General features: G+C 39.8%; 1 protein-coding gene across 2 annotated transcripts in view; it reads right to left on the bottom strand.

The window, feature by feature from the left end:
* The window catches only part of CABLES2 (Cdk5 and Abl enzyme substrate 2), a 38,658-nt gene extending 21,730 nt beyond the window's left edge, over positions 1-16,928 (bottom strand). The window contains exon 1 of one of the 2 annotated variants that reach the window (XM_027850131.1): positions 16,255-16,928. In XM_027850131.1, the coding sequence (XP_027705932.1) occupies positions 16,255-16,928 (674 nt within the window). The remainder of the gene's footprint in view (positions 1-16,254) is intronic. The other variant, XM_027850140.1, reaches the window with a different exon arrangement.
* Positions 16,929-25,023: the final 8,095 nt, after the last annotated feature.

Below are 25,023 nucleotides of genomic sequence, written 5' to 3'. Positions count from 1 at the left end.
TCTATACTTCAATTTCTGCTCAAGTGATTATTAATTTTTCTCAAGGCACTGAGAGCACATTTTGTTAGCTTAGGCAAAGTTCACTGTTCATAATGTGCTAATTAATATATTAAGTCAAGAGCTAAGATTTTATTCTGGAGCACAGCATTCTTACTACTCTATTTGTGCAAAGGACTCTTAACTAGATTTATGTTTGACTACTACAAGATAAATGTGTCAGAACCTGGGCTTATGTAATGTGTGTTGTAAACTTTGGTATTATATGTCACCTATTATACTTTTATTATCTGAAGCTATGAAAGAAAGGCAAAAATGACTCCAAAACAGAATTCAGAAATATAATTACTATAAAATATTTCATCAGGGGTCTGTGTTGAGCAATCATAATATTAATAGCTAGCATTTACATAGTGCTTTAAGGTTTGCAAAACACTTTACAAAATTATTATCTTATTTTATTCTCCTAACCCCGGGAAGAGGAGGCTATTATCTCTACTTTACAAATGCGGCAAACAAAATTAAGTGACTTTCCTAGGATCCCATAATTAGAAATGTCTGAGATCACATTTGAACTCAGATCTTACTGACTCCAGGTCCAGCATTTTACCTACTGCCTAACACTTTGCAATATGAGAGATAAAAAAGATGAGGCAATGGTGGTAAAATGGATCAAATATCCAAATATAATTTAATTTTATTCTCAAATATGCAGGTATTACATGGTAGGCAAAAACCTGTTATGATGAATTAAGAGAAAGCATAATGTGCAGAATGAGGGAAGTGATGATGAGGTGATATTCTTTATGAACTCTGCTCTGGTCAGACTATGCCTGGAATATAATATTGATGATAATAAAAATAAATATTTCCATTTATATAGCACTGTAAGATTTGCAAAGTGTTTTACAAATATCATATTTTTTTACTCACAATAACCTTGGGAGGTAGATGCTATTATTACCTTCATTTTACAGATAAGGAAACTGAGGCAGACAGATGTTAACTGACTTACCTATGGTTATATAGCTAATAATTGTTTGAGGCAGGATTTGAAACTCAGGTTTTCTTGAGTCTAGGTCCAAGCACTTTAAACCACTGTACCACCAGCTGCCTAAGTAGAATTATGGTGTCCTATTCTGGGCAACATGGGGCAAATCTAGGGAAGTGTGGTCAGGGTGGTGATGTCTGTGTGTCTGAGGATCAGATGAAGAAAACAGAAGGGCTGAAAAAGCCTGAACAGGAGGAGATCTGACTGTCGAGGTACTTAAAGATCCGTCTTATGGAAGAAGGACTAGGTTTGTTCTCTCTGTCCTCAGAGGGCAGAACTAGAACAAAGTTGTAACTAGCAGACAACTCTACAAAGTGTGCTCTCCAAGAAACTGTGAACAAGTTCAGCTGTGGGCAAAGGAGAGGATGGAGGAGAAACCTTGGGATACAAGGCTTTAGCAGGACACAGTGAGGCTGCTGCTAGGCAAACATCCACAGGGTTGAGTGGAAAAGCATCAGTAACTTCTATGTTAACTAATTATTCTTGATAATTAGGTGTCAAGGAATGCTATTAACACCCTCTAAATCTTAGTGCCTGCCCTGTTCTCATTATGACTCCTGAATAGAAAAAAATGATAAAAGCTGTAGTGAGGGAGATTTAGATACGGAGGTAAATTTAGATGCGATGTACAGAAATATTTCCTAAAAAATTAGACTCTTCTTTGGTGGATAGTAGGGTTTCCCCTTTCTGGAGGTCTTTAACTGGAATCTGGAAGACTACTCATCAGGGACAGTGCAGAAGGGATTACTGTTTAAGGGCAGGTCAGATTACATGGCCTTTGGCCTCTTCCAAATGTGAAATTCTGTCATTGGGCTATAATTTTTTTTATGAAAATGAAGAAGTGATTTAAAAATCACATAGAAATGACACCCTAAAGCCTAGAATGATAAAAATGCACATCTTTCCAGTAAGTAATAACAATAATGAGAGCTGACATTTATATAGCACTTCAAGATTTACAAAGCACTCTATACTTACATTATTTAAATTGTGGAGAATATTCTCAACCAAATAGTTTATATTAATCATTCTGTTAATACAGACACATGATATAACTGAAAACTCAAGTTATTTATAGATTCAATAATCCCTCAAAGCTCAGACTTGGAAACTCAAATTGCAATGTGTTGAAAGTCACAGGATAAAGTCAGTCACCAGGTCAACTAAAATGAGGACAAAGACACTGGGCCTCTTTACCACAAAGTATATTGACTGAAGTCAGGCGTGGCCCCATCTGCTTAGAGACAAGAGAATGAACAGTCAAGTAATTTGAGTTCAACAGTTAGAGCAATCTACTGCATACCAGAATACAGAGTGCTTCCAAAGTCTTAGCACAGTTAGAAGCTTTAATAGCTTTATAATGGGAATAAGCTTTAATAGTGTATAACTACATTAAGACTTTTGGAACACCCTAACAGTCTCAGAAGTAAAAAGCAACGCTACCACTTGGACTTACTTATCTCTTAAAAACACGATATCTAACTATAGCTTTTAGGTAGGAAAAAAAAACCTCTTAAGTATATAAACAAAAACACAAATATATAAAGAAGTATACCCTTTAATGCTAGCCTCAGAAGAATGTTGTGAGGGTTATTGCTTATAGGGGCAAAGAAAATTGTAAAATATTTTGAACTCAGATGCTTTATATCATTGTTCTTGAAACGCTGCAGAAGTATTTAATGCATTATTTGAACCACTTATTTCGGGGACACACATGCATAAGAAACAGAGTGGGATTCTGGCCAGTAGCTGACAGATAAGGTGATGTTTTCAAACCTGAGAGGATGAGGCAATTTCAAGCCCTTTCCTTTTCCATATATGAGGCAAATTTGTTCTTGGCAGTCTGTAAAGTGACCCCATAACATGAGTGTATCATAGACATATTTTGTTTAACCCAATCATAGCTCTAAGCATAGATGTAAGTTGGATCTTAGAGATGATTTAATCTTCAGCACACCTGAACAATAATCTTCCATATCACTGACTTATGACCATCCAGTCTCTGCTTGAACATCTCCAGTGAGGTGGAAACTCTAACATCCAGAAATAGTTCATTCTACTTACAGATAGCTCAGACTGTTAGAAGAGTTTTCTTACAACAAGCTAAATTCTGCCACTGCAAACTGAATTGTAGACTCTTAATTTTTCTCTTTGGAAACAAGAACAAGTTTAATAGTTATTATAAGTGATAACCCTTCAAATACTTGAAGACACCTACCATGTTTTCTCTAAGTCTTTTTTCTTGACTAAACACCCCTAGCTTTTCCAATTAAGATGCAGCAGAGTATAACTATAACTGAATAATTACTGGACATACATTAGTCTTTTTGATAACATGGAAACAGATGGGGACTACTACACAGGAGAGCCTACTGTTTAAATGACTTAAGTTACAGTTCCCAAACTTTATTCTCCACATCCTTCTGGTATCCCTCATAAATCGTTTTAAATGATAATAGTAATAATTATTTTTAAGAGGGAACATGTAGTATTCGTAATTCTACAGATATACCACAAATGTACAGTTTTTAAATGGGTTCTGAATCTGACAGTGGCTTGTTCACTTAGAAGTGGATAGTTATGTGTCACTGTCTTGTTATCTGCCTGGGAAACAAAAATATTCATCTTCATAGATATTCTATGGAAAAATGAAATTCATTTGATATTTGTAAAAGATATACCTAATCACTCTCATGCAGGAGGTACAGCAATGTGTTTTAGGTTTCTAAGTAAATTTAGTTTTAAGAGGTCAATTGATCATGAAAGGCTACATTCTTATATTCTTATATAGGTACTAAAGAAAACTTTCAACCATCTCTACTGTCAAAGTGGGGCAAGAGAAAACAAACCTGAGTGACCCTTAACCAGTTTTACATATTTACAAGAATTGGGGGGGGGGAGTTTTTTCATTATAGGTGAGGACAGGTAAATTTTATAATTTATAATTTCTATATGTCTAGTACTAAGGGGAATAATGAATTCCCTTTAAGAAATGAATAATTCTGAAATAATTATAACAATTATTATCAATAATGATTAATAGTATCATTAATAATAATAGTCACTAACAGTCATAGAACACTTTAAAGTTGGCAAGCTGCTTTACGAATAGCATATGTTCTGGAGCTACTCTTCCAACTCTTACTCATGCTAAGGAGGAGTCAGTCAAGTGCCTGTGATGTGGCCATATGTTCTCCTTAGGGTTCTGGGGTTAACCCTGAGGGGTTGGGGTTTTCTTTCCAATACTATAGAGCTCTCGAGAACCTGACAGTGTGCTTCCTGTTAATATTATGAGTTGATTATCAGTCAGCCAGACTTAATTAACTTTTAGAAAAGGGGTATTTTTCTATAATGGTATGAATAGCTGGTATAGACACCCCCCTCCACCCCTACCCCCACCCCACCCCAACCCAGGCTGTCTCTTATTTTCCCACAAGTACATAAAGTATCTGGGGAAAGTGGGCTGAAGGTTAGAGCACATGTGGCAAACTCAGAGCTCCTCAAGTCCTTTTATTGGAATCCTCAGATCTTCCCTTTAGGTGGAGAGTAGCTTTTTTCCTGGGCTCTGTAGAACCTTGAGTGTGCATATAGTCAGTCCTTGACTCTACTGCAGACATTGCTATCCATGTAACTGGGGATGCTTCTAGGACAAAGATAGGAAAGTGGCCAGTATTCTGGTGGTTCTTCTGCACTAGCTCCCTGGTTTTGAGCAGGCCTCACCTGATTGGAACAGACTTGCTGTACAACGTTACTGCAGCTCATCCAATAACTTTCAAGGAATTTCTGCACTTAAGTCCAAAGTTTTTGATTGACTAATTGAGAAGTAGTCTCATTTGATAACTATATCAGAGCTAAATGGGGTGATTTTGATCCCATCTTAACACATACATTATTTCATCTGATCTTCACAAAGCTCTGTCAGGTAGGTACAATTATTATCTCCATTTTGCAGATAAGGAAACTCTGCTGAAAGAGATTAAGTGGTTTCATCTTTACAGAGCTTTAATCAGTCTGTTAATCAGTTAGGAAGTTAGCAGGGTTGTGTATTTAGCCCAGAAAGAGACATTAAGGGCCACCGTGTCCAATCTTCTCTTTTCACAGATGAGGAAATTAAGGCCCAGAGAAGTTAGATGACTTGCCTAAAGTCACAGGTAGTAGAAGTATTTTAACCCAGGTTCTCAAATCCCTTACTTCCTGCTTACTTCTATTGATACGTTAAAGTTATCAGTCAAACTCTTATTCAAGTTTTCATTCTTTCCAGGCCATTCTATCAACTTATCTTTCACTTCTCAGGCTACAGGGCCCCATTTAGATCTCAAATAACTAAATCTTAACTATAGAACAAGTAATTCCAACTTCAACTGGGAACCAAGTATAGAGAACCTCCAAATGTCCTGCTTCCTAAGTCACGAGTCTATTTCTAAGTCCAAGCATGTAAATCTCACAAACCCTAACCAGAGTAACCTTAAAGATAATCTGGCAGATTTGCTCCCTACCCTCATTTGACACATAAGGAAAGTAAAGCCCAAAGCGGGCAAGTGATTTCTGGTGGTCTTGTGTGTATCTAGAATGAACTCAGTGGGAAGCAACTGACAGGCATGAGCATCAGGATAAGATGTGCCAAAGAGCAATATCTCTTAAAGCAAAATATAAATAAAGTGAAGAATGGATTTTAGATGAGTTTTTAAGTCAACAGGAAACTAAAACCATGGTCAAATATTCTAGAATTATGGAATCAAAGAATGTTAGCACAGAAATGAACTTTACAAATCATCTATTCCAACTCCCCAGTATTTTTACCAGCAATTTTTGGGACAAGAAGCATGAGATATGCCCAGAATAAGGGGAATTGCAGTGGTAGCCTCGGAATACCATAAAGTTGCTGCTGAGAAATGGAAACATCAACTAGTAATTTCCTATTTTAACTATTCTTGTTAATGAGGTGCTAAAGGTCAGTCTGCTGAGAAACTGCTATCAACTGCTGTCAAAACTCTCTAAAGCTGGAATCCTGGGACAAAGCCCTGTCACCCTTCCCTGGTTACAGCTCTTTGCTTTCCTTCGATAGATGAAGAAATTAAGGCTCTGTGAGGTTAACTTGCCCAAGGCTATAGAGCCAATTGGTGGTAGAGCCAGGACTGTTACAACGTCTAGTTCAGGGTTCCTTCCCCAAAAACCACGCCTATTGTCTCACTAGGTACCTGTAGTTATAGTCTTCCTCCCCCTAGTTTTAAAAACAAATATACAGAATATATTTATTTTTGCACAATATACACAGGAATCATGTAAAATAATTATCTAGTTGTCTTTTAAATAAACTAGCTGAAATGGCTGCTGTACTTTAGAATTGTCATTTTTGGCACACAGAGGAGGCATCCTGTGTTTAATAGTGTACTTCCAGTTACCACATAGTATTCATTTAATTTTGGACAACTGTTCAATAATAGGAATTACATCTTCAATGGATATTTTATGCTTTCTAGCATACGACAAGTTTTCCATTTGGACTCTGAATTGTCTTAGGTCATAAGCTGTCACAGTTCTGAAAGGCACAAATTGCTCCCTCCCCTCCCCTTGTTCAAGAAGCATCCTCCAGTCAGACCTGGGAACGACTTAATTTTAAGGTTAATTTTAGACAGCGGCTAAGGAATCAGCCTAATAAAGGTTTACATTACAAAGCCACAATATTCCTGACAATGACAAATCAGAGAAGCACACAGTCCAATGATGCACTAAGCAATAGTTAAGTAAGAAATAAAATTACAAAGGCCAGCATAGTTTAGGGGAGACTAACAAACAAACAGAACATGACTTCAGTCATTAGTATGTAAGATAAAGACAAAACACAAGGGTTGCTGGAATACTTTTGGTATCAGAAATTATATCCCTGGACTTTTCAGTAATTTTAGCTGGTTATTTACATGCTTCCCCTCCTCCTTGTGGGAAAAATGGTCTGGTCTAACCAACTATCAATAGGAATTTGCATTTTTTTAGGAAGGTAGGGAAAATTTGTTGCTGATAGAGGCCTCTATGCCCTCTTTTTGGGAACAAAGGGTAGAGAGTCAAGGAAGAGGAGGGAGGTAAGATGGGAAGGGAAGACTAGTAAAAGTTTGGTGAGATCCATGCAAATTTATGAGAATTTTTTTTTTAGCAGAATTATGTAAGCGGATCTTTGCTTTCCTGGATGCAGATGTTCCCTTAATTATGAAGACTACAACATATCCATGCCTGCCCATCCTGGGTTACTCTTGTCTCTGTGCTCCGATGTTTAACACAAGCAATCTGCCCAATATGCTGGGTCCCTTCCTTATTTTCTTTTCACATTGCAAGGACACCAGTGGAACACAAGGCTATCTATCTGTTATTCCCTGTTCTTGCCAGATGACCAGCTCAAATTTTTTCACACTTGTACATTTCTTTGGTGACATCCTTCACTTTGGTTCTTCCAGGTAGTTCCTTATTTGTTGCATATTACAGCCTGCCCACGCCTTCCACGAGCTTCTACATTGTCCTAGGAGTGATAGTAATTTTCGATTATTTGGAAAATGTAAGGTCCCATGACCTGCAACTACACAACAATGCTGGTAGAATATTAGTATTAAAAAGATATACCTTTTTTTTCTCCTGGAGAAATCTGGAGTCATTAAAGGAACTTTGAAATTTTCCAGTGGTAATCTAGCCCATTCTGCTCTTCCCATTTAAGTCTGGAACCATTTGCATTACTGGCCCAACATATGTATATTTAAGTAAGCAGATACACTGGGATGTCATTTAGATTTAAAAACATTATAAAAAAAAATAGCCTCTTTCTGTACCCTGAATGTATTACCTCTCTGTCAGATGGTGGGTAGCATGCATCATCATCAGTGCCCTGAAATCACGGAAAGTGCTTACAGTGATGAGAATTCTTCCATCTTTCAAAGCTGTTTGGCTTTAAAATGTTATTATTATTATATAACTTGTTCTCCTGATTCTGCTTACTTCACTCTTCATTAGTTCATATAAGTCTTCCCAAGTTTCTCTGAAACTATCTCAAGTTATTTTTTTTTTTTTACAGCACAACAGTATTTCATTACATTCATATATCATGATTTGTTCAGTTATTCCCTAATTAACTATACCTCTTTAGTTTCAGGTTCTTTGACACCACAAAAAGAACTGCTATAAATAAGACTTTTTTTTGTTCTTTTCCTCTTTCTTTGATCTCTTTGGGCTATAGGCCTAATATTAATATTCTTGGGTCAAAGAGTATGCACAGTTTAGTAACTTTTTGGGCATGGTTCCAAAGTACTTTCCAGAATGACTTGACAATTTCATAGTTCCATCAGCATTGCTCAATGTGTCATTCTAGTTCTTTGCTTTTCTTTTTTCCCTTCCCCCCATTAATCTTTCTTTCAGGATCAGGAAATTTCTTTTGATTTCAATTATGCCCTCCCTGATTTTATCTTCCCTCTTAACTCCTTGTCCCTGCTTGTTTCCCTGTTGAGTATGAAGTATTTCTACAACTCCGAGTGTTCATTCCTCCTTTGTCAGTTTCAGATAAGTGGTTCATCTGATGTCTACTTTCTTCGTACCTTCCTACATTGAGGAAGTATACTCTTCTCACATACTCCAAATATTGGAAATAGCAAGTTCCTCTCTGACCAGACACTTGACACTAACTAGCTGTGTGACCCTGGGCAAGTCACTTAATCCCAACTGCCTTGCAAAAACAAAAAAAAACAAAACAGAACAAAACAAAACAAAAAAAGAAATAGCAAGTTCCATCTCCTTCTTTCTAAAGTATCCCTTTTATCCTCCTTTCTTTTTCCCTTCTACAAAACCTCAAAACAGAACTAATCTACCCTCAGGATTTCTGCTTTCTCTTTTAACTCCCTCAACACTTTGATGACATTAAGGTTCTGAAGGCCACCTGTTTCTTCTCCCCTGTTAGACTGTTAGCACCACATCATCATAAAGCTTCTTCTAATTGTCCATTACCTTTCTAGGTTTCTCTGGATTCTTCTGCTTGCATTTCAAAGCCTCTATTTAGCTCCAGTCTACAAAGAAATACTTTAAAGTCCTCTATTCCATTAAAAATCTACCCATACTACACACCCCCTGCCCAATCTCCCTTTTCCACAGTCGTATACTCAGTTTTTCAGGGTGAGGTAGTCTTGGTTGTAAGCCTCCTTCTTTTGTCTTTTGGATTTTGAGATCTCCAATTTAGAGTAGAAACTGTCAGGTCTGTGTGATCTGGACTTTAGTTCCTTATCCCTTGTTCCTGAACTGCTTCTTTCTGGAAGCTTGACATATTTTCTTTTCTTTGATGGAGGTGCTCTGCATTTTTGCTCTGACATTCCTGTAACTTTTCCTTTTGGAGTTCTTTTCAGTGGATTCTAGTTTCACCTTGCTCCCTGGTTTTACGGATAATTTTTCAGGTGGTTTCTTGAAATCTAGTGCCCAGGTTTTTAAAAAAATTATCATTTTTAGAGAGCCTAATGATTCTGAAATTATCTCTCCTTGACTTATTTTCCAGGTGAATTCTTTTTGATATCAGATACCTTACATTTTTTTCTATTTTTTCAGTCTTTTGATTTTGTCCTAATATTTCTGTTTCATGGAACAACTGATTTCTGTGTGGTCTATTCTAGTTTTCAGGGAGTCCATTTCATTACTCTCCACTTTTTCTTTATTCTCTCTTCCAATTCTTTCCTTCAAAGTTTTTTTTTTAGTCTTTCTTCATTTTTTTCCTAGGTATTCATGAAGAAGCTCCTGCCAAAGAAGACCATCACATGTTCTGCAACTTAAGGTTTCAGAGCCGCCTGAAGCAGAGTCAGGGTGTTGTAGAAGTGGGAAGGACTTGAATCTAGGTCTTCCTGGCTCAAGGTAGGTTCTTTATCCACTAGGCCATGTTGCCTCTCATTCACATCAAAAATATACATATGCATTTCAAAGCTAAATACTTGTATAAGTCATTTTTGAGTTATTCAAATCTTTGGTTCCTCCTGGCTGCAGAAGATCTATTATCCACAGAGAGCTGACTGTATTTAAAATTGATTTAAATGGCTCGGAACTATTTCATTTAAGTTAAAGTTGAGTATACTTTTCTTTCTAACAATTTAGAATTAGGAACAGATTATATTTTTTATAACTATAAGAACTTAACACATTGTACTTCTGGAAAAAGACATGACCGAGAGATATGGGAACACAGACAAATTTTACACATGTACACAGTTTGTCTACGTTATGTGATTTTGAAAAGAACTGAATTATAAAGGCACACCCATGAAATGGCGTCAGTAGTATACAATGCTCCTCATCCAGCAAACAAGTTTAACAGAAGTAGCAACATTTTGCTTTCTCTTTGGACTCTGTAGTTATGAAACTATTTGTTGAAAATATATAATGTTAGTACTTGAATTTTTATGTTGTATGCGAAAAGCAAAAAGACTTCCATAGAATGTTATAGAATTTATTATACTAAAATTATATTTTATCAATGTTAAACTTGCCTTTTCTAAAGTTCTCTTATAACCAGTCATACATCCTACACAAATCATTTGGCAACATCATGGACACTGGGTGAATTCTAGTCTGCTTAGAAAAGTTTACTAATAGTCAGAGCACTTCCCCAGACCATGGAAGATGTACGCTTCTTTCACTTGTGGACATTTAAGAAGTTTGATAGAAAGGAACCTCTAAATAACAAGACTCTTCACAGGAGAATTACATTAGGTAGCATGGTGTAGCAAAAAGAACACTGGACTAGAAGACAGAATACTTGAGTTTTAGTTCTCGGTAAGTTGCTTCCTTTCTGAGTATGTTTCTTGCTCATTTTTTATAAGGTCTTCATATATGGGGAGTTGGATTAGATGATCTCTAAAGTCTTTCATTTCTGAGATTCTGATTTTGCATATTAGGATACCTGAAGAGACACCTTTCGAAAGGCTCATAATTTTAAAAAAATTATTCTTGTTTAGAGCTCAAAGCTTGGAGTTTGGCCCTTGAGCTTGGTAGTTTGATTCTGGATAGCTGTGCAATATACACAGTGACATCTTCATCTAACAGAAACATGATTACAAACCTGCTCTTATTCTAGGTAGTATGTAGCATCAGAGAAATAGTGAATGGTTTAAGTCTGACTTAAGCAGAAAAGTTCCATGTACACAGTTTTATCCCTCTAAGTAAGAGGAACAGTTTTAAATGTTTCTGCAATCCAGTTTTACACTATCTGATAGAAATTAGATGCTTCTGTGTTACTTTTGTTCATAATTAGGTAGTAAAGAGTTTAGTAAAAATTTTAAGACTTCAAGATTCTACAACGGGTTAAGTTATGAAGAAGGCAATAAATTACCACACAAATCCATTTTATGAAGCTTCTCACTCTCTCCTTAGTTGGTTCCCTTAAGACTATCTGGCCATTAAATGGGGTTTTTACCAGTTACTAATTAAACTGATGTTTTATATTAAGAATGTCTTTTTAATCATTTTGTAATGTTTTGTGTGAATTTTTTCTAATTACTAGCAATCTGGATTTAAAAACTCTTAAGAGTAGACACTCATAAGGGATATATAAAATTACATACCACTTTAGTAGCTATATTTAGATTATTAACTCCAAATTTATAAGCATTTTGTTACATACACCCCCCCCAAAAGCATATTTATGAGTGCTCTAATAACAAAGTCTGAGAGAAAAATAGAATGGTACAGCAGAAAGAGCACTGGCTCTGGAGACAGAGAACTTGGGTTCAAATCCTAACTCTGAAGCTTCCCACCTGTCTGACTTTAGGCAAGTCACTTCACTTCCCTGGGCTTTGGTTTCTTTTTCTTTCCTTTCCTTTTTTTTTTTTTTTTTGGGCATTTGAGGTTAGGTGACTTGCCCAGGGTCACACAGCTAATAAGTGTTGAGTGTTTGGTCCTGAGGCCGAATTTGAACTCAGGTCCTCCTTACTTCAGGGCCGGTGCTCTATCCACTGCTCCACCTAGCTGCCCCTGGGCTTTGGTTTCTTTGGACGGTGGGACTAAGGTTTTTTTCTTCTTTGGAATCACAATCTGGGCAATACTTCCAATGACTGCTTATAGAGCAGATTCTTAAGGCAATAAAAATGCTTTGTTTTTTAAAAAATAATAATTGACTTTCGCTCAGTAAAACTTTGCAAATCTTAACTGATGAGGGTAGAATGATACCCAGGATAAAAGCCATTGGACTTGATTAAGAGGTCATCCTCTTCTCATCCCTATCCAGAAATATATATCATCTCTACTGTGGGCAGCTGGGTAGAGTAGTGGGACAAAGTGCTAGACCTACAGTCAGGAAGGCCTGAGATCAAATTCTGTCTTAGACACTTATTAGCAGCATGATCCTGACAAAGTCATTTAACCTTTTTGGGCCTCAGTTTCCTCATCTGTAAAATGAGGGGGATGGACTTGATGACTATTAAGGTCCCTCCCTCTTTTATAACCACACTCTTAGAAAAAGCTTTTTTCTCTCTTTGCTGCCATTTCCTTCACTTTTCAACACTTTGCAATGTAGCTTCTGACTTTAATGGAATGAGATTGCTCTTAAGTTGCCAATGATTTCTCAACGGCTAGATCTGGTGGTTGTTTCTCCTTCCTTATCCTTCTTGAGCTCTCTGCAACATTTCACACTGCTGATTGCCCTCTCATCTCTGGTTTTTTAATGACACTACTTTCTATTGGTTTCCCTTCCTTGTCAGTCTTCTATGCTGGATAATGTTCCACACCCTGCCCCCTTACTGTGGGTGCACTCCAAGACTCTGTCCTGGTTCCTCTTCTCTTTTTATACTCTTTCAGTGACATCATCAGCTCTTATGAGTTTAATTAGCATCTCTGTGCTGATGACTCCCAGATCTAAACATCTAGTCTGGTTCTCTCTCCTGGATTATAGAAGTTGAAACAGCACTGGCTCTAGAGTCAGAAGACCTGGGTTCAAAATCTACCTTCAACACTTAGTACTTGTGTGGCCTTTGGCAAGTCACTTGATTTCCCTGGGCCTCAGTTTTCTCATCTGTAAAATCAGGGGATTGGTCTCTGAGGTCCCTTCCAACTTCAGATAAATGATCCTATGATCCCACATCACCAGTTTGGTGGAAATGTCCAGCTGGATGGGTGTAGTCATCCTCAGCTCGTCATTCTCCCTTACCCCAAATATTCCATCAGTTGCCAAGTTTCCTCTATTCTACCTTCATGACAACTCTTGAATCAATCTCCTTCTCTCTATTACTATGGCCACCATTACAGTTCAGGCTTTCAGGCACCTCTTGGTTAGAGTATTACAAGAGCCTCCTACATGGTCTTTGTGCCCCAAGTCTCCCCCTTCTCCAACCATCCTCTACAAAGGAGCCAAAGTGATTTTCCTAAAGCTCAAGTCTGGCCACATTACTCCGATTCTCAAATTCCAGTGTCTATTTCTAGAGTCAAAAGCCCTTCACAACCTCACTCTAACCAGTCTTTCCAGCTTTATACGTCACTCCCCCTTTACACTCTCCATGATCCAACCAAATGGGCTTTCTTGCAGTTCTTCACACAATACTCCATCTCCTGTCTCTATGCCTTTGAACAGGCCATCCACACTTGTAATGTACTCCTCCTAGACTTTACCTTCTAGAATCTCTAGTATCCTTCAACTCAGCTCATCTTCCAAAAAAGTGTGACAAAACAGGAAAGACAAAGACAAATAAGGACAAAAAAAAAAAAAACCAAAAGAAGAAATTAAAAAAAAAAACCCCTTGTTTTGAAGAAAATCAAGAAACCTGAAAAATGCAGCTTATTTGTTATTTTTAAAGCATCTTGGCATAATAAAAATGAAATCTTTATCTAGGAGATAAAATTTTTGTTAGGAGAATAAGAATTCAGATGATTCAATGGTATAACTACAATGATCAATTCTAGACCAAAAGTCACACTAATAAATGTTATATCCAATGCCTAGCTTACTTTAATAACTTCAATACACTTGCTATTTTCACATCTTAAAAACAACTAGGAAGAGAACTTTGGGGAACGGTAGTTACTATTTGAACCTCTAAGGCAGCATCAGTACGAGCCATGTATCACTTTGAGAAAATCATATTTTCAAAAACCCAAATATATAACAAGTAAATTAAGCTGTGATTATTCTCTCTTTGGATTTCTCTAGTACCCTCTCAGAATAAATGATTTAATTAATAGATAACCTTTCAGGACACATTGCAAATTGACTACAATTATAAGTCAACACATAATTACCCACAGTTTTTCTATACAGAAAGCATCATGTTACTATAGAGAAAATAATCTTGTATAATGCAAAAATGACCTTAAAAACACAGGTAATTAAACATGATGTAATGAGAGTTTCCCACTGCTTCACACTGTGCTACAGCCACAAGGGCTGGAAATAATTTTATATATATGAATTTTGAAGAATATAGTGTTTAAACACATGACAACATTAAAACTCAACTTTCTTAAGACCCTTGTTATCACAGCTAGAATAGATCTGTTTTCTGGAGATTACTTTCCTACACCACATCAGAAGATCTGAAATCTAATAAGATAAACTGAACAAGCACTTTTATACAGGATGTCTTTCCTGATAGGCCCAGGAAAATCACTGTAGTTATAATTATATTTTGGACTAACTTCGGGTTAAGAAACTTAAAATTTTACAATCAAAAAAGGCTTTTCTATTAGTTTTATTAAAAAACAAACAGTATCAGACTCAGCCCTAAGAGTAACTTACAAATCCAGCATCTTATAATCATTTATTAGCTAAAGAACTCTCTCTCTCCCCTTCCTACCCCCTTTAAAGAAAATCACTAACATTTAGAAAATGCTATTGTAAAAAGGATCGATTATTTTAGTGATGACTGATTCAAAACTGAAGTCCCACCTTCTGCAAGAAGGCTTTTTCTAGTTCTCCTGAATCTTCGTGCCTTTCCTCTGTGATCTTCTCCAATTTATCCCGTAGAGTATATATCTTGTTTGTATTTAGTTATTTGCACCATTAGACTGGGGTTCCTTGAGAGCAGGGGCTTTTTCTGTTTGTTTTTTTTTTGTATCCCCAGAACTTAGCACAGTGCCTGCCTGGCACAGAGTAGGCACCATAATGTTTGTTGGCCCAATCTGACATAGAGATTTCTTTACTACTGTAAAGCATCAAATGACAGCCTTTATAAAGCTCTCCCTAAATAACTCATTGGGTAGAACTAGCTACACATAGCTACACCAAAATCATCTTCTGAAATATAAAGAGTTTCACTTGGGGTGAAGCACCAGCTCAACTAAATTTATTTTCGTCTAGAACTAAAAACGCGCACACACACGTAATAGTTTTCAAGCAAAATATATAAGTACATCTATCTACCTGCTTAAAAATTAATCTTTTTCTATTTAATATAAATTTAGGAATTCAACATAAATTAAAATTTACAAGACAGGCTTCTGAAGGCTCTCTTCAAAAAACTGAAATTAATTTGCTTTCAAGGAGGCATCTTCGGGGAGTCTTGGCTGATAATCCAAGCGGGGTTTGAATTAATGTTCATTTCTTGGGAAAAGAACTGTTAAGTAGAACTTTTCATAGCTTCAAGTAAGCACTACTTCAAATATAAGCTATTTTCTGATGACAAAATAGTCATCAAGGTCATGAAAACAATTCATAAAAAACGCTCACGGTTGGTCTATTTTAAAGAACCTAAAAACAAATCTCAGCAACGGGACCCTATTGGCAAACACTATAGTTTTTCAACGTGAGATATGCCTAAGCATCTTCCCCTGCTGATACAAGGGTCAGAAGATGCTGTCAGGAAATGACGGGAGGCAGGGAAGGCATCAGCACTGGAGCAATGGCCCAATACTTGTTCATGAGGGGAAAGCATAAACTGGGGAGGGGGGAAAGAAAAAGCAAAAGTAGAAGCCTGGATACGTTGCTTAAAAAAAAAAAGTCACTACACACTGTCATGTGTGTTTCCTGAGACCGAAGGGAAACCACAAAAAAAGGTAAATAAGTTAGATGCTGGAGGGAGTCTTTGGAAGGAGTTGTGGGGGACAGGGTGCTGGGGTCGAGGGGCGCACAGCTCAGCAGCAGCATCCAGGCGAGCACGGAGACCCCAAAGTGGGGCTCACCGGCGCTCCCGCCTCTCCCCGTATCCTCCCGCGCCCCCCACCCCGGCCCCTCTGCAGGGCGCTCCCCGCCCCCACCTTGCCCGCAGGACTCTCACCTTTGCCGCTGGACCTCCAAGGTGAAGCCCGCGCTGGTCTGCGTGGGGCTGAGGAGCCCTTGCGGGGTTGGGGGGGCGCCCTTGCCCCCCAGCACCGACATGCCCGCGGCGGCCGCGGCCCCGGCAGCGGCAGAGGGGGGCGCGGTGAGCGGGGCGGGCGAGCCCAGCTGACCCCCGAGCAGCAGCAGCTGGGGCAGGAAGACGCCGCATCGGGAGCCCGGGGGCTCGGCTTCGCCGCGGGCCGGCGGCAGGGGACTGTCCTTGGGCAGCTGCAAGAGCAGGGCCGGGGCTGGGGGAGGCCCGCTGGGGGCCCCGGGACGGGACGGCCCGACGGCGGAGGGAGGCAGCGGGTGCCCGGCGGGGGACTCCCCGGCTGCCGCCGCCTGCCCGGACGCGCTCTCATCCGGAGTCTGAGGCGGGGGCTTCTCGCCGCCAGGGAAGAGGCTGGGGGGCCGGCCATCCAACGAGATATTGTTGAGGAAGAAGAGGGCGGCCTGTCGGCGGCGGGAGTCGCCCCGCTTCCTCAGCTGCGGAGGGTGGCGGGGCGCCGGGTGCTCCCTGGGGGTTGGCGGGGTCGGTGGAGGCTTGGAGGACGAGCCGGTGCCGGTGGCGGCGGCGGCGGCGGCGGAGGCACAGGCTGCTGAAGACGAGCCACCCGCCGCAGCCGCAGCCATTCTCTAAATGAGCCGCAGCGGCCCCAGCCGGCCAGAGTGGCCCTGTCGGGAATGCGCACGCCCATCGCCCATTGGCCACGGCGCGTGGGCATGCAAATAAGAGGATCTTTTGAGGAATTCTATTGGGTACTCTGGCTCGGGGGGGCGGGCCAAGCCTTTCTCCAGGGAATGCTCCTCTGGGTCCTAGAGGCTGTTGAGATTAGGTCTTGAGGGAGAGGCTGGGCTGCCCGCCCGTCCCCCCCGCGGGGATAGATGAGCGGCCAAGTGGCTGCGCGGGTTGGGAGGGCGCCAAGACGCCCTGCGCCTCCCTCGTAGTGGGTTTGAATTCAGGCCTGGGGAGGGGTGCGAACACTGGAGTCATGGCTGATGCCCCGCTCGTGCGAGAGATGGGAGCTTTCGCTCACTTGCGAGGCTGCAGGTGGGATAGTCCTTTGTTGTTGAAAGCTGAGGAAGGAGCGGTTTGATCTCCCGCTTGCTTTCTTTGCTTCTCCCGCACTGGGCTCGAGGAGTCGGGGCTGGAGCTGACCTTGGGAAGGGGAAGGGACCTCGCGTCTCTTCATGTGTTTACAGAAGACAAAGGAACTACTCCACACTCTTGATGATGCCGTCTTTATTAATATTGTTATAATAAATTATGCAGTAGTGATAATGACATTGAGCTTTATCACTGATCTCCATGGAAGAGTTTTCATTTATAGAATGCTGGAGATCACCTTGCTTCAGTCCCTTCGTCTTAAGGATAGAGGAGGACACTGAGTTCCAAACATAAGTGACTTGACCAAAGTCACACCAAGGGGGCAGATAAGTGGCTCAGTGGATAGAGCTCTGATTCAGGAAGACCTGAATTCAAATTCGAACACCTTGTTGTGAGGATCAAATGAAATAATATTTATAAAGTGCCTGGCATATAGTAGGTGCTTTATGAAAACTTACAAATACATACATATATGTGAAATACACACACACTTGGAAGCCAAGTGTTACAACTGCACCAGAGCCTAGAGAGGTACTGCCTAGAGACACTGCTACCACTCAACACAACCTTCCAGTAAGGTCCCCCAGTATTACACCATATATATGCATGCCTATGTATGTGTATACACACATATATGCACATATATACATACACATATATGTATATATGGAAGAATATGAATAAGAAAGCACAGAGATGTTCACTCAAGATATTTGATATCGTATCATAATATATTTTATGTGTATGTATAAACTGGCTCTATGAAGGAGAAGGGAGCATATGCACACACATACGTGTGTGTGTATCTAAATTGGCTATATGAAGAGGAAGGGAATACACACATATGTAATATAATTTTAAATATATATGTGCATGTATATATAAATTTAAAATTATATAATTATATTTCCCCTTCATATAGCTAGTTTAGAGGTAGAACTGGGACCAGAACTCAACCTTAGACTCTGAGTACATTACACCCCATTACTTTCTTTTGTGGTAAGGTAGGTTGCTTTGAACTCTTATCCCCACTGGTTTTACTTATGGAAGTAGTAGAGAAACCTTACCATGAGGCTATATGGAGTGGCCAGCAGTGTATCTAGAAGTATTTCTAGGTTCCAGTGCAATTATTATCATATAACATTCAGTTTTCAAATTCTTAAATGGCTTATTTACAGCAAGTAAAGGCATCCTTCATGCAGTTGTCCTAACTTCCCTGTTCTTCTCCAATCTCCTGCCGTTGTGTTCCAGCAGACTTCAAGGTCCAGATCTCAGAATATCTAGAGACAAACAGGATTGGGCTCACCTGAGGGCATACAGAATGTGACTATTTTAATATATTCCATTAACAATTGACTGTGATTTTGGAACCACAGGCTACAAGTGCTGGAAGGGACCTTAAAGCCCTCTCACTTTACAGATGAGGGTGTGTAACTTGCCTAAATTCATGCATCTTACTTATAACAAAGTTGGGGCTGGGCCCAGGTCTCCATCACTCTTTCTGCCTCACTATCCCTACCTCAGGTATTTTCTTGCTGCTCATCTTTTTTTATGTTCTCTGAGTTCTTGATTCTCCCATTTATCTGAATTCGTGGCCGGAGGTGTTGGCACAGATAATTCCAAAGAGTGAGAAATTAAAAACTCATTTGTAGTTGGATTTGGAATGCAATTTTCTGTAGGGTACTAATGTGTAATTATGTGCCAATCAGAAACACTAATGGTTTGTGGAGAGGATGGAAAGAGATCTGATTGGGGTTTAGGCCAGAGACAAGCTACTAATGGATAATTGAGAGTTGACTGTGTCTCCATTTCTAAGCTTTTTTTTTTTTTAGGTTAGAAAGAATAATAGCAAGGTTACAATTTGGCATGTCATCACCCTTCGTGTTCCCCCTCTCCCTCCCCCCCCGCCCCCGCCAGGTTAAAATGCAGATTAACATTTCTTGTGAATGATCAGAATTGTCCCTGCATAGCATGAATGTGTGAAGGGACAAGCTGCTCCCTATGTTTCCCTTCTTCCTCCAATTAATTTAGACAAAGAGTAGGCAGGGCCTAGGGTTCATGATAACTATTTGCACACAGGCATGGGCTGTCAACACAGATATACTAGTATATATACACATATAGACACACACATAATATGTGCCCAACTTTCAACTGATCCATCTACAAATATTTATTAATAATAATATCTAGCATTTATATAGTACCATAACATTTGCAAAATGCTTACAAATATCTCATTTTATACTCACCACAACCCTGGGAGATAAGTGCTATTATTATCCCCTTTATAGATGAGGAAAACTGAGGCAGACAGAGGTTTAAATGACTTGCCTAAGAATCACACAGCTAAGAAATGTCTGCGGCTAAATTTGAACTCAGGTCTTCTGGAATCTAACTCCAGTAACCTATTCATTTCATCACCTGGTGGCCTCACTCATTAAGCACCTAATATATGCCAGGTGCTGGGAATACAAGGACAAAAGTGAAACAGTCCTCATCCTTGAGGACCATACAATCTGTCCAGCAAAGATAACATGTACATGTGTAGGAATATACAAAATACATTAGGAGTAGATATAAGTTAATTTGAGGGGAAGAAGGAGACCAGCAGCAGAGAACTTCATGGAGAAGACAGCACTCAAGCAATGAGTTGAAGAAAACCGACAAGGGATTCTAAAAGGCAGAGATGAGGAGAGTGAATTCTAGTCATGGCAGACAACCAATTCAAAGGCCCAGAGGAAATCACACTTTTGGATCTGGAGGGAACTTTCAGAGGCCAGTGACATCATAAGACCTGCACTTTAGGAAATCACTTCAGCAGCTGTGGGGAGAGACTTGAGGCAAGAAGATGTTTAAGGGGGCTATTGTTTAAGAAAACTTGATATGGGAAAAGTCATCTTTACACAGTCCCTTAGTTAGGTGACCTAGGTTCTAATTCACATTTTCTTAAGCTATTTTTTGTATTATAAACTCAATTGTAGACTTAGAGTGATGTTTTAAAATTCACAAAATAAAATGCATAGGATCATAAAGAAAACCAATTATGTTGAAATATAGTGATCAAAATAGATTTTAAAAATTAGTTCATAGACCCCAAGTTAAAAATCCTCATTCTAGTTCTTCTTCCATACATCCCAAGAACTTTCTATGTGACATTGGGCAAATCCTTTTTACAGGGCCTCGGTTTCCTCAAGTATGAAATGAGGGGATTGGGTCAGATGACCCCTGACTGTTGCATTGGGTTTTCCTCTGTCTGTTCTGTTTAGCCTCAGACTTTTGGAGGGAGGTAATTTCTCTCCAATTATCCCTACCTCCTCCTTCAATTCTGACATTCTCTGAGTGTTGTCAAGCACTGAATTTTCAAGAGATGTGTGACCGAGCTCAATCACAGAGGATCAGATATGTTGCTGTAGATTGAGTCCTAGACACATGCCAACTTCATGCAGATCCTTCTTTTTTCAGCTCCTCAGGTCACTTGAGTCTATGCCAGGGGTTCCTAAACCATTTTTGTGTCATAGACCCGTCTGCCAATCTGGTGAAACCTATGGGCCCCTTCTCAGAATAATGTTTTAAATGGATAAAATAAAATACATTGGATTACCAAGGAAGTCAATTATATGAAATAGTGATAAAATACTTTTTTTTCTCATGTAAGTTTATAGACGTTCTGAAATCTATCCAACTCTCAGGGTTTATTTAAGGCCGAATGAGATAATATTTGTAAAGTGCTTACCACTGTGCCTTGCCTATAGTAGGAGTTTAATAAATAAATGTCCTTTGGAGTTAAGAACTCCTGGGCTTGGAGAGACCTTTTCCTATCTGCATGGTAAATGCAACCTCATACTGGTTGTGTTAGACTCTGAGAATGTTAGATTCTGAGATATGATATACTCTTTGTCTAGAATCAGTACCTCTGGACCTTTGCCTGGAATATAGACCTCAACTATAGGACCTCCCACCCCCAGAAACTCGGGGAACCCAAACAAATCAAGAGGAGATCTCAACAACTTTCCTCAGCAAGATAGTCTTCAGCTAGAGCTACACGGACCAAGCAGAGAGGAACCTGGCACACCTGACCAGTTAAACTGAGGTATTGCACCACTTTGCAGAACCTGATCTGGCTCATTTGTTCCCATACTGTCTGGACACTACACCATGAATGTTACCAAAGGTCAGCCAGTCTGACATCTTGCTCAGTAACACCAGTCTTTTCCACTGATCCCGCGTAATTGATCTCTCCTTTCTAACCCAGAAACATGGAACTGCTGGAATGGATCTCTAGTACATTGCTCCACCTATATTCCTTCATTCCAGTACCTATTGCTAATACTATGGCTGTAAGAAATATGTCAGGTACAATCAAAAGCTTCCTTTAGTGTACAAAGAATTTTACTCTTTGGTCAGGAGCATTGATTAGAGTTGGAGCCTACAGTACTGCTGGTTGGCATAATGGCCTTTGGCCTTTGGCAAAGTCAGAAGAAATGCTGTTCTTGAGCTTGATGAGGACATTTGTCCTTCTGCTCTGAGTGGTTTTGGCTTCAGTCCCTGGAGTGTGGAGGGCACTTGTGCAGGGTTTTGTTTAAAAACTGGCTTCTGCAGTGAAATGAGTTTGATCTGGGGCCAAGCAAACCGCATGCTTGCTCTGACCCTGAAGGAGAAAGAGAAAGTCCCAGCCAGTCTGAACAGCGTCTCTTTTCTCTCTTGTATCCATGCTGGGCTGTTCTCAGCACAGAATTCTCAAACACAGCTCCTTGGTGGCTGGAAGGGTTTTGTGTTTGAGGCTGGTGGTCCTTACCCTTTCTTCATTTTGGATATTTGTGTAGCATTACTTTGAACTCATTCTTCCAGAGCAAGGCCAGCATCATCTCCCCTTAGGAAAGTTGGGGTGTCCTCGAGGCATTGGGGGAGTCTTTCTCTAATGCTATCAGTCCAGACCTCCATTCCCATATACTCTCCCCCACTATTAATCATCAGTAATTAGCTCTTGGTTTCATTTAACCAATTAATATCAGTTAGCTTTTACAAAGGGATATTTACTGAAAAGATAGCAAGAGCCAAATTTACAAACATTTTCTTATCAACACCCATGGGTATAGTCTCCCCTGTACTACCATGGGCCTCACGGAGAGAGGGCTTAGACAATGCAGTTTCTGCATAGCATTTGCCCTACCAAGTTCCTTTACAAATGTGACATAGCTTACGGTTAGATGAGGTTGAATCTCTGCTATTGCCTAACAGAACTGGGGCAAGTTGCTTTGGATTTCAATCCTCACCATCTTGTTTCTGGCAAATCCTAGCATGGACTCCCGCTCCTTGACTTTGGGTGGCTTGCTCTGCTGACCATTGAAGGTCCCAAGGTCATAGCTATCTCCAATTTCCTTGGGGTGGGGATATACACAACAGAGACAGAAACCATAGTAGAGCCATATGGCCAAGGTAGGAAGATAAAGGCCTGAGGACTCTCCCCACCAAAGGCTTGCTTAGTTTCCTCATTCCAACACAGGTAGGTAGGAATAAGGATCCCCTTGGTTTGAATTTATCCCAGTTCTGGCCATAAAGCAAGTCAAAAGTCCTCCTCCTCATCATATGGTTAGATGAACAGAACCAGTTACAGAAAGAATGTCTGGGCATGTTCCAAATTGGGGATTAGGACACTTCCACTTCATACTATCTTTCTGGAAGCAGCCCCGCCCCATCCAAGCCTCTTCACATGGGGATTGACCCCCATTACACCTATATTATTTGCTCCTTCTAGGATTATCCTCTAGCTTTCTCTCTTCTTCTGAATCTAATACATCTCTAAAAGACCACTGAAGTGACACTGTGGTTTAAGGAAAGGTCATAGATGAGAAGTGCCTCTCCCCATGGCCTCAAATAGCATTTTTCATGCTTGGAGCAAACATCACAAACTAGATCCTGGGGTAAACGACACAAAATTTGTCCTCAGATCAACCATGGGACTAGTGGTTAGGGCATGACTCCATAAAGAGGAGTCAGAGACTCCAGGATATCAGCCCCTATTGGGGGGAGACCTTGAGGTGCCTTGAGGCTGCTACAGGGTAGGCCACTGACCAGGGATGAATTCACCTGTTATTTGGTGGTAGTAAAGAAATGTTTTATCTGTTAACTTCCTAATTTAACCAATTATTCTTTTTTAAAATAAATTTTTACTGACATCTTTTGCTATTACATGGTCTCAATTTCCCCCATTTCTCCTTCCTTTCCACCTCCTAGAGAGGCATTCTATTTAACAAAGATTTTAAGAAGAAAAGTGAAAAAGAGGAAGAGAAAAAAATAGCAAAAAGCAATCAAAATATTTTAAAAATCTGACACGTAAAGTTTTTCCTATGTAGTTTGTATAAGTCTACCTAAATATTGTCTACAATTAGATTTGCCTAAATTTAGTTCACAGGGTGGTGTGAATAGATATATCTGGAATCTCACTCATCCTTCTTTACAGAAGATTTTTATTCCTGCCTGGCTGGGAACAAAGGATTGAGGCCATAAAGTGGACTGTTTTGCTCTCCTCAGAGAGTGGATATTGGAGTAGAATTATACCTGTCTCCCCCCCAACTCCTCCACACACATTGCTAATCTAGAGAAAGTGCTTTCTTGATCACTATCTTTTAACCAAAGGAGTGCCCCAAAGCTATATCCAAATGTTTGACTCCCTTCTCACCAACTGCTAGTTACATAAAGACCTTTGCAATAGTGAATAAAGACTAAACCCATTTTCCCAAGCAATTTTTTCCAATAGCAAGCAGAAATCATAGAAGTTATACAGATTGGAATATACCAAAAATGCACAAAATAAATGAATTTTCCCTTCGGGAGCAAATTATCTCAGTTTAGCCAAGGAGAAGAACTTCAGAGCTCACCCAAACAGAAATTTCCCAAAGTCTCTCTACCAGGAAAAACTAGAAATAGAATGGAAATAAGCACTGACTCCTCTACAGTTATCCTTTTCACCGTTATCCCTATCCCCATGGCGGGGCACCCCCATGATCTGGAAAATACGCTTAGAATTCTTTGACCCTCCAGCCAGAGAAAAAGTCTGAATTATTATGGAATTAAAAGATAAAATATGTTGATATTATATAATACTATCCATATATTTTATGCATTTCTGAGTTTCTAAACTTTTTCTGTGTTGTCTGCCACTTCTGCAAAACTCCCCCCAAATTCCCATTTAATTTCTTATGGTGGCCTGTGATATATTGAAACTGCAATGGGAAAAGTCGCGATGTGGAAGGGATAACTGTACATGTAATCTTTTTCCCAAAGTTTTTTCTCCTTCCAAGGGCCTTTCCCCGAAGAGAGCTTGGATCTGTGTGTGTCCTCTCTCAAAGCCAAAAGGCAGAGAAAGAACTCTCCTCTCCCAAGCTCCTGCCATATCTGCCTTTCATACAGGCACAGAACATTGAGTAATCATTTTATCCACCAATGAGGATAGTCTTATGTAAATGCCCAGCCTTGAACCCCAGTTACAGACAATATACACGATGTTCCATACCCATGGACTTCCCCCTCCAACCTCTGCAAAAATTTTGGAGGAGTGCCTTCCTATATATCTTCTTTGTGGCAAAGATTGTTCTTTGTAATCTGGTAATATTCATT

Source organism: Vombatus ursinus, unplaced genomic scaffold (genome assembly GCF_900497805.2).
Source record: "Vombatus ursinus unplaced genomic scaffold, bare-nosed wombat genome assembly UNPS02000580.1, whole genome shotgun sequence".
Classification (NCBI taxonomy): Eukaryota; Metazoa; Chordata; class Mammalia; order Diprotodontia; family Vombatidae; genus Vombatus; species Vombatus ursinus.
Note: the sequence above shows the minus strand (reverse complement) of the source record. Positions and strands in the feature narration are given on the sequence as shown.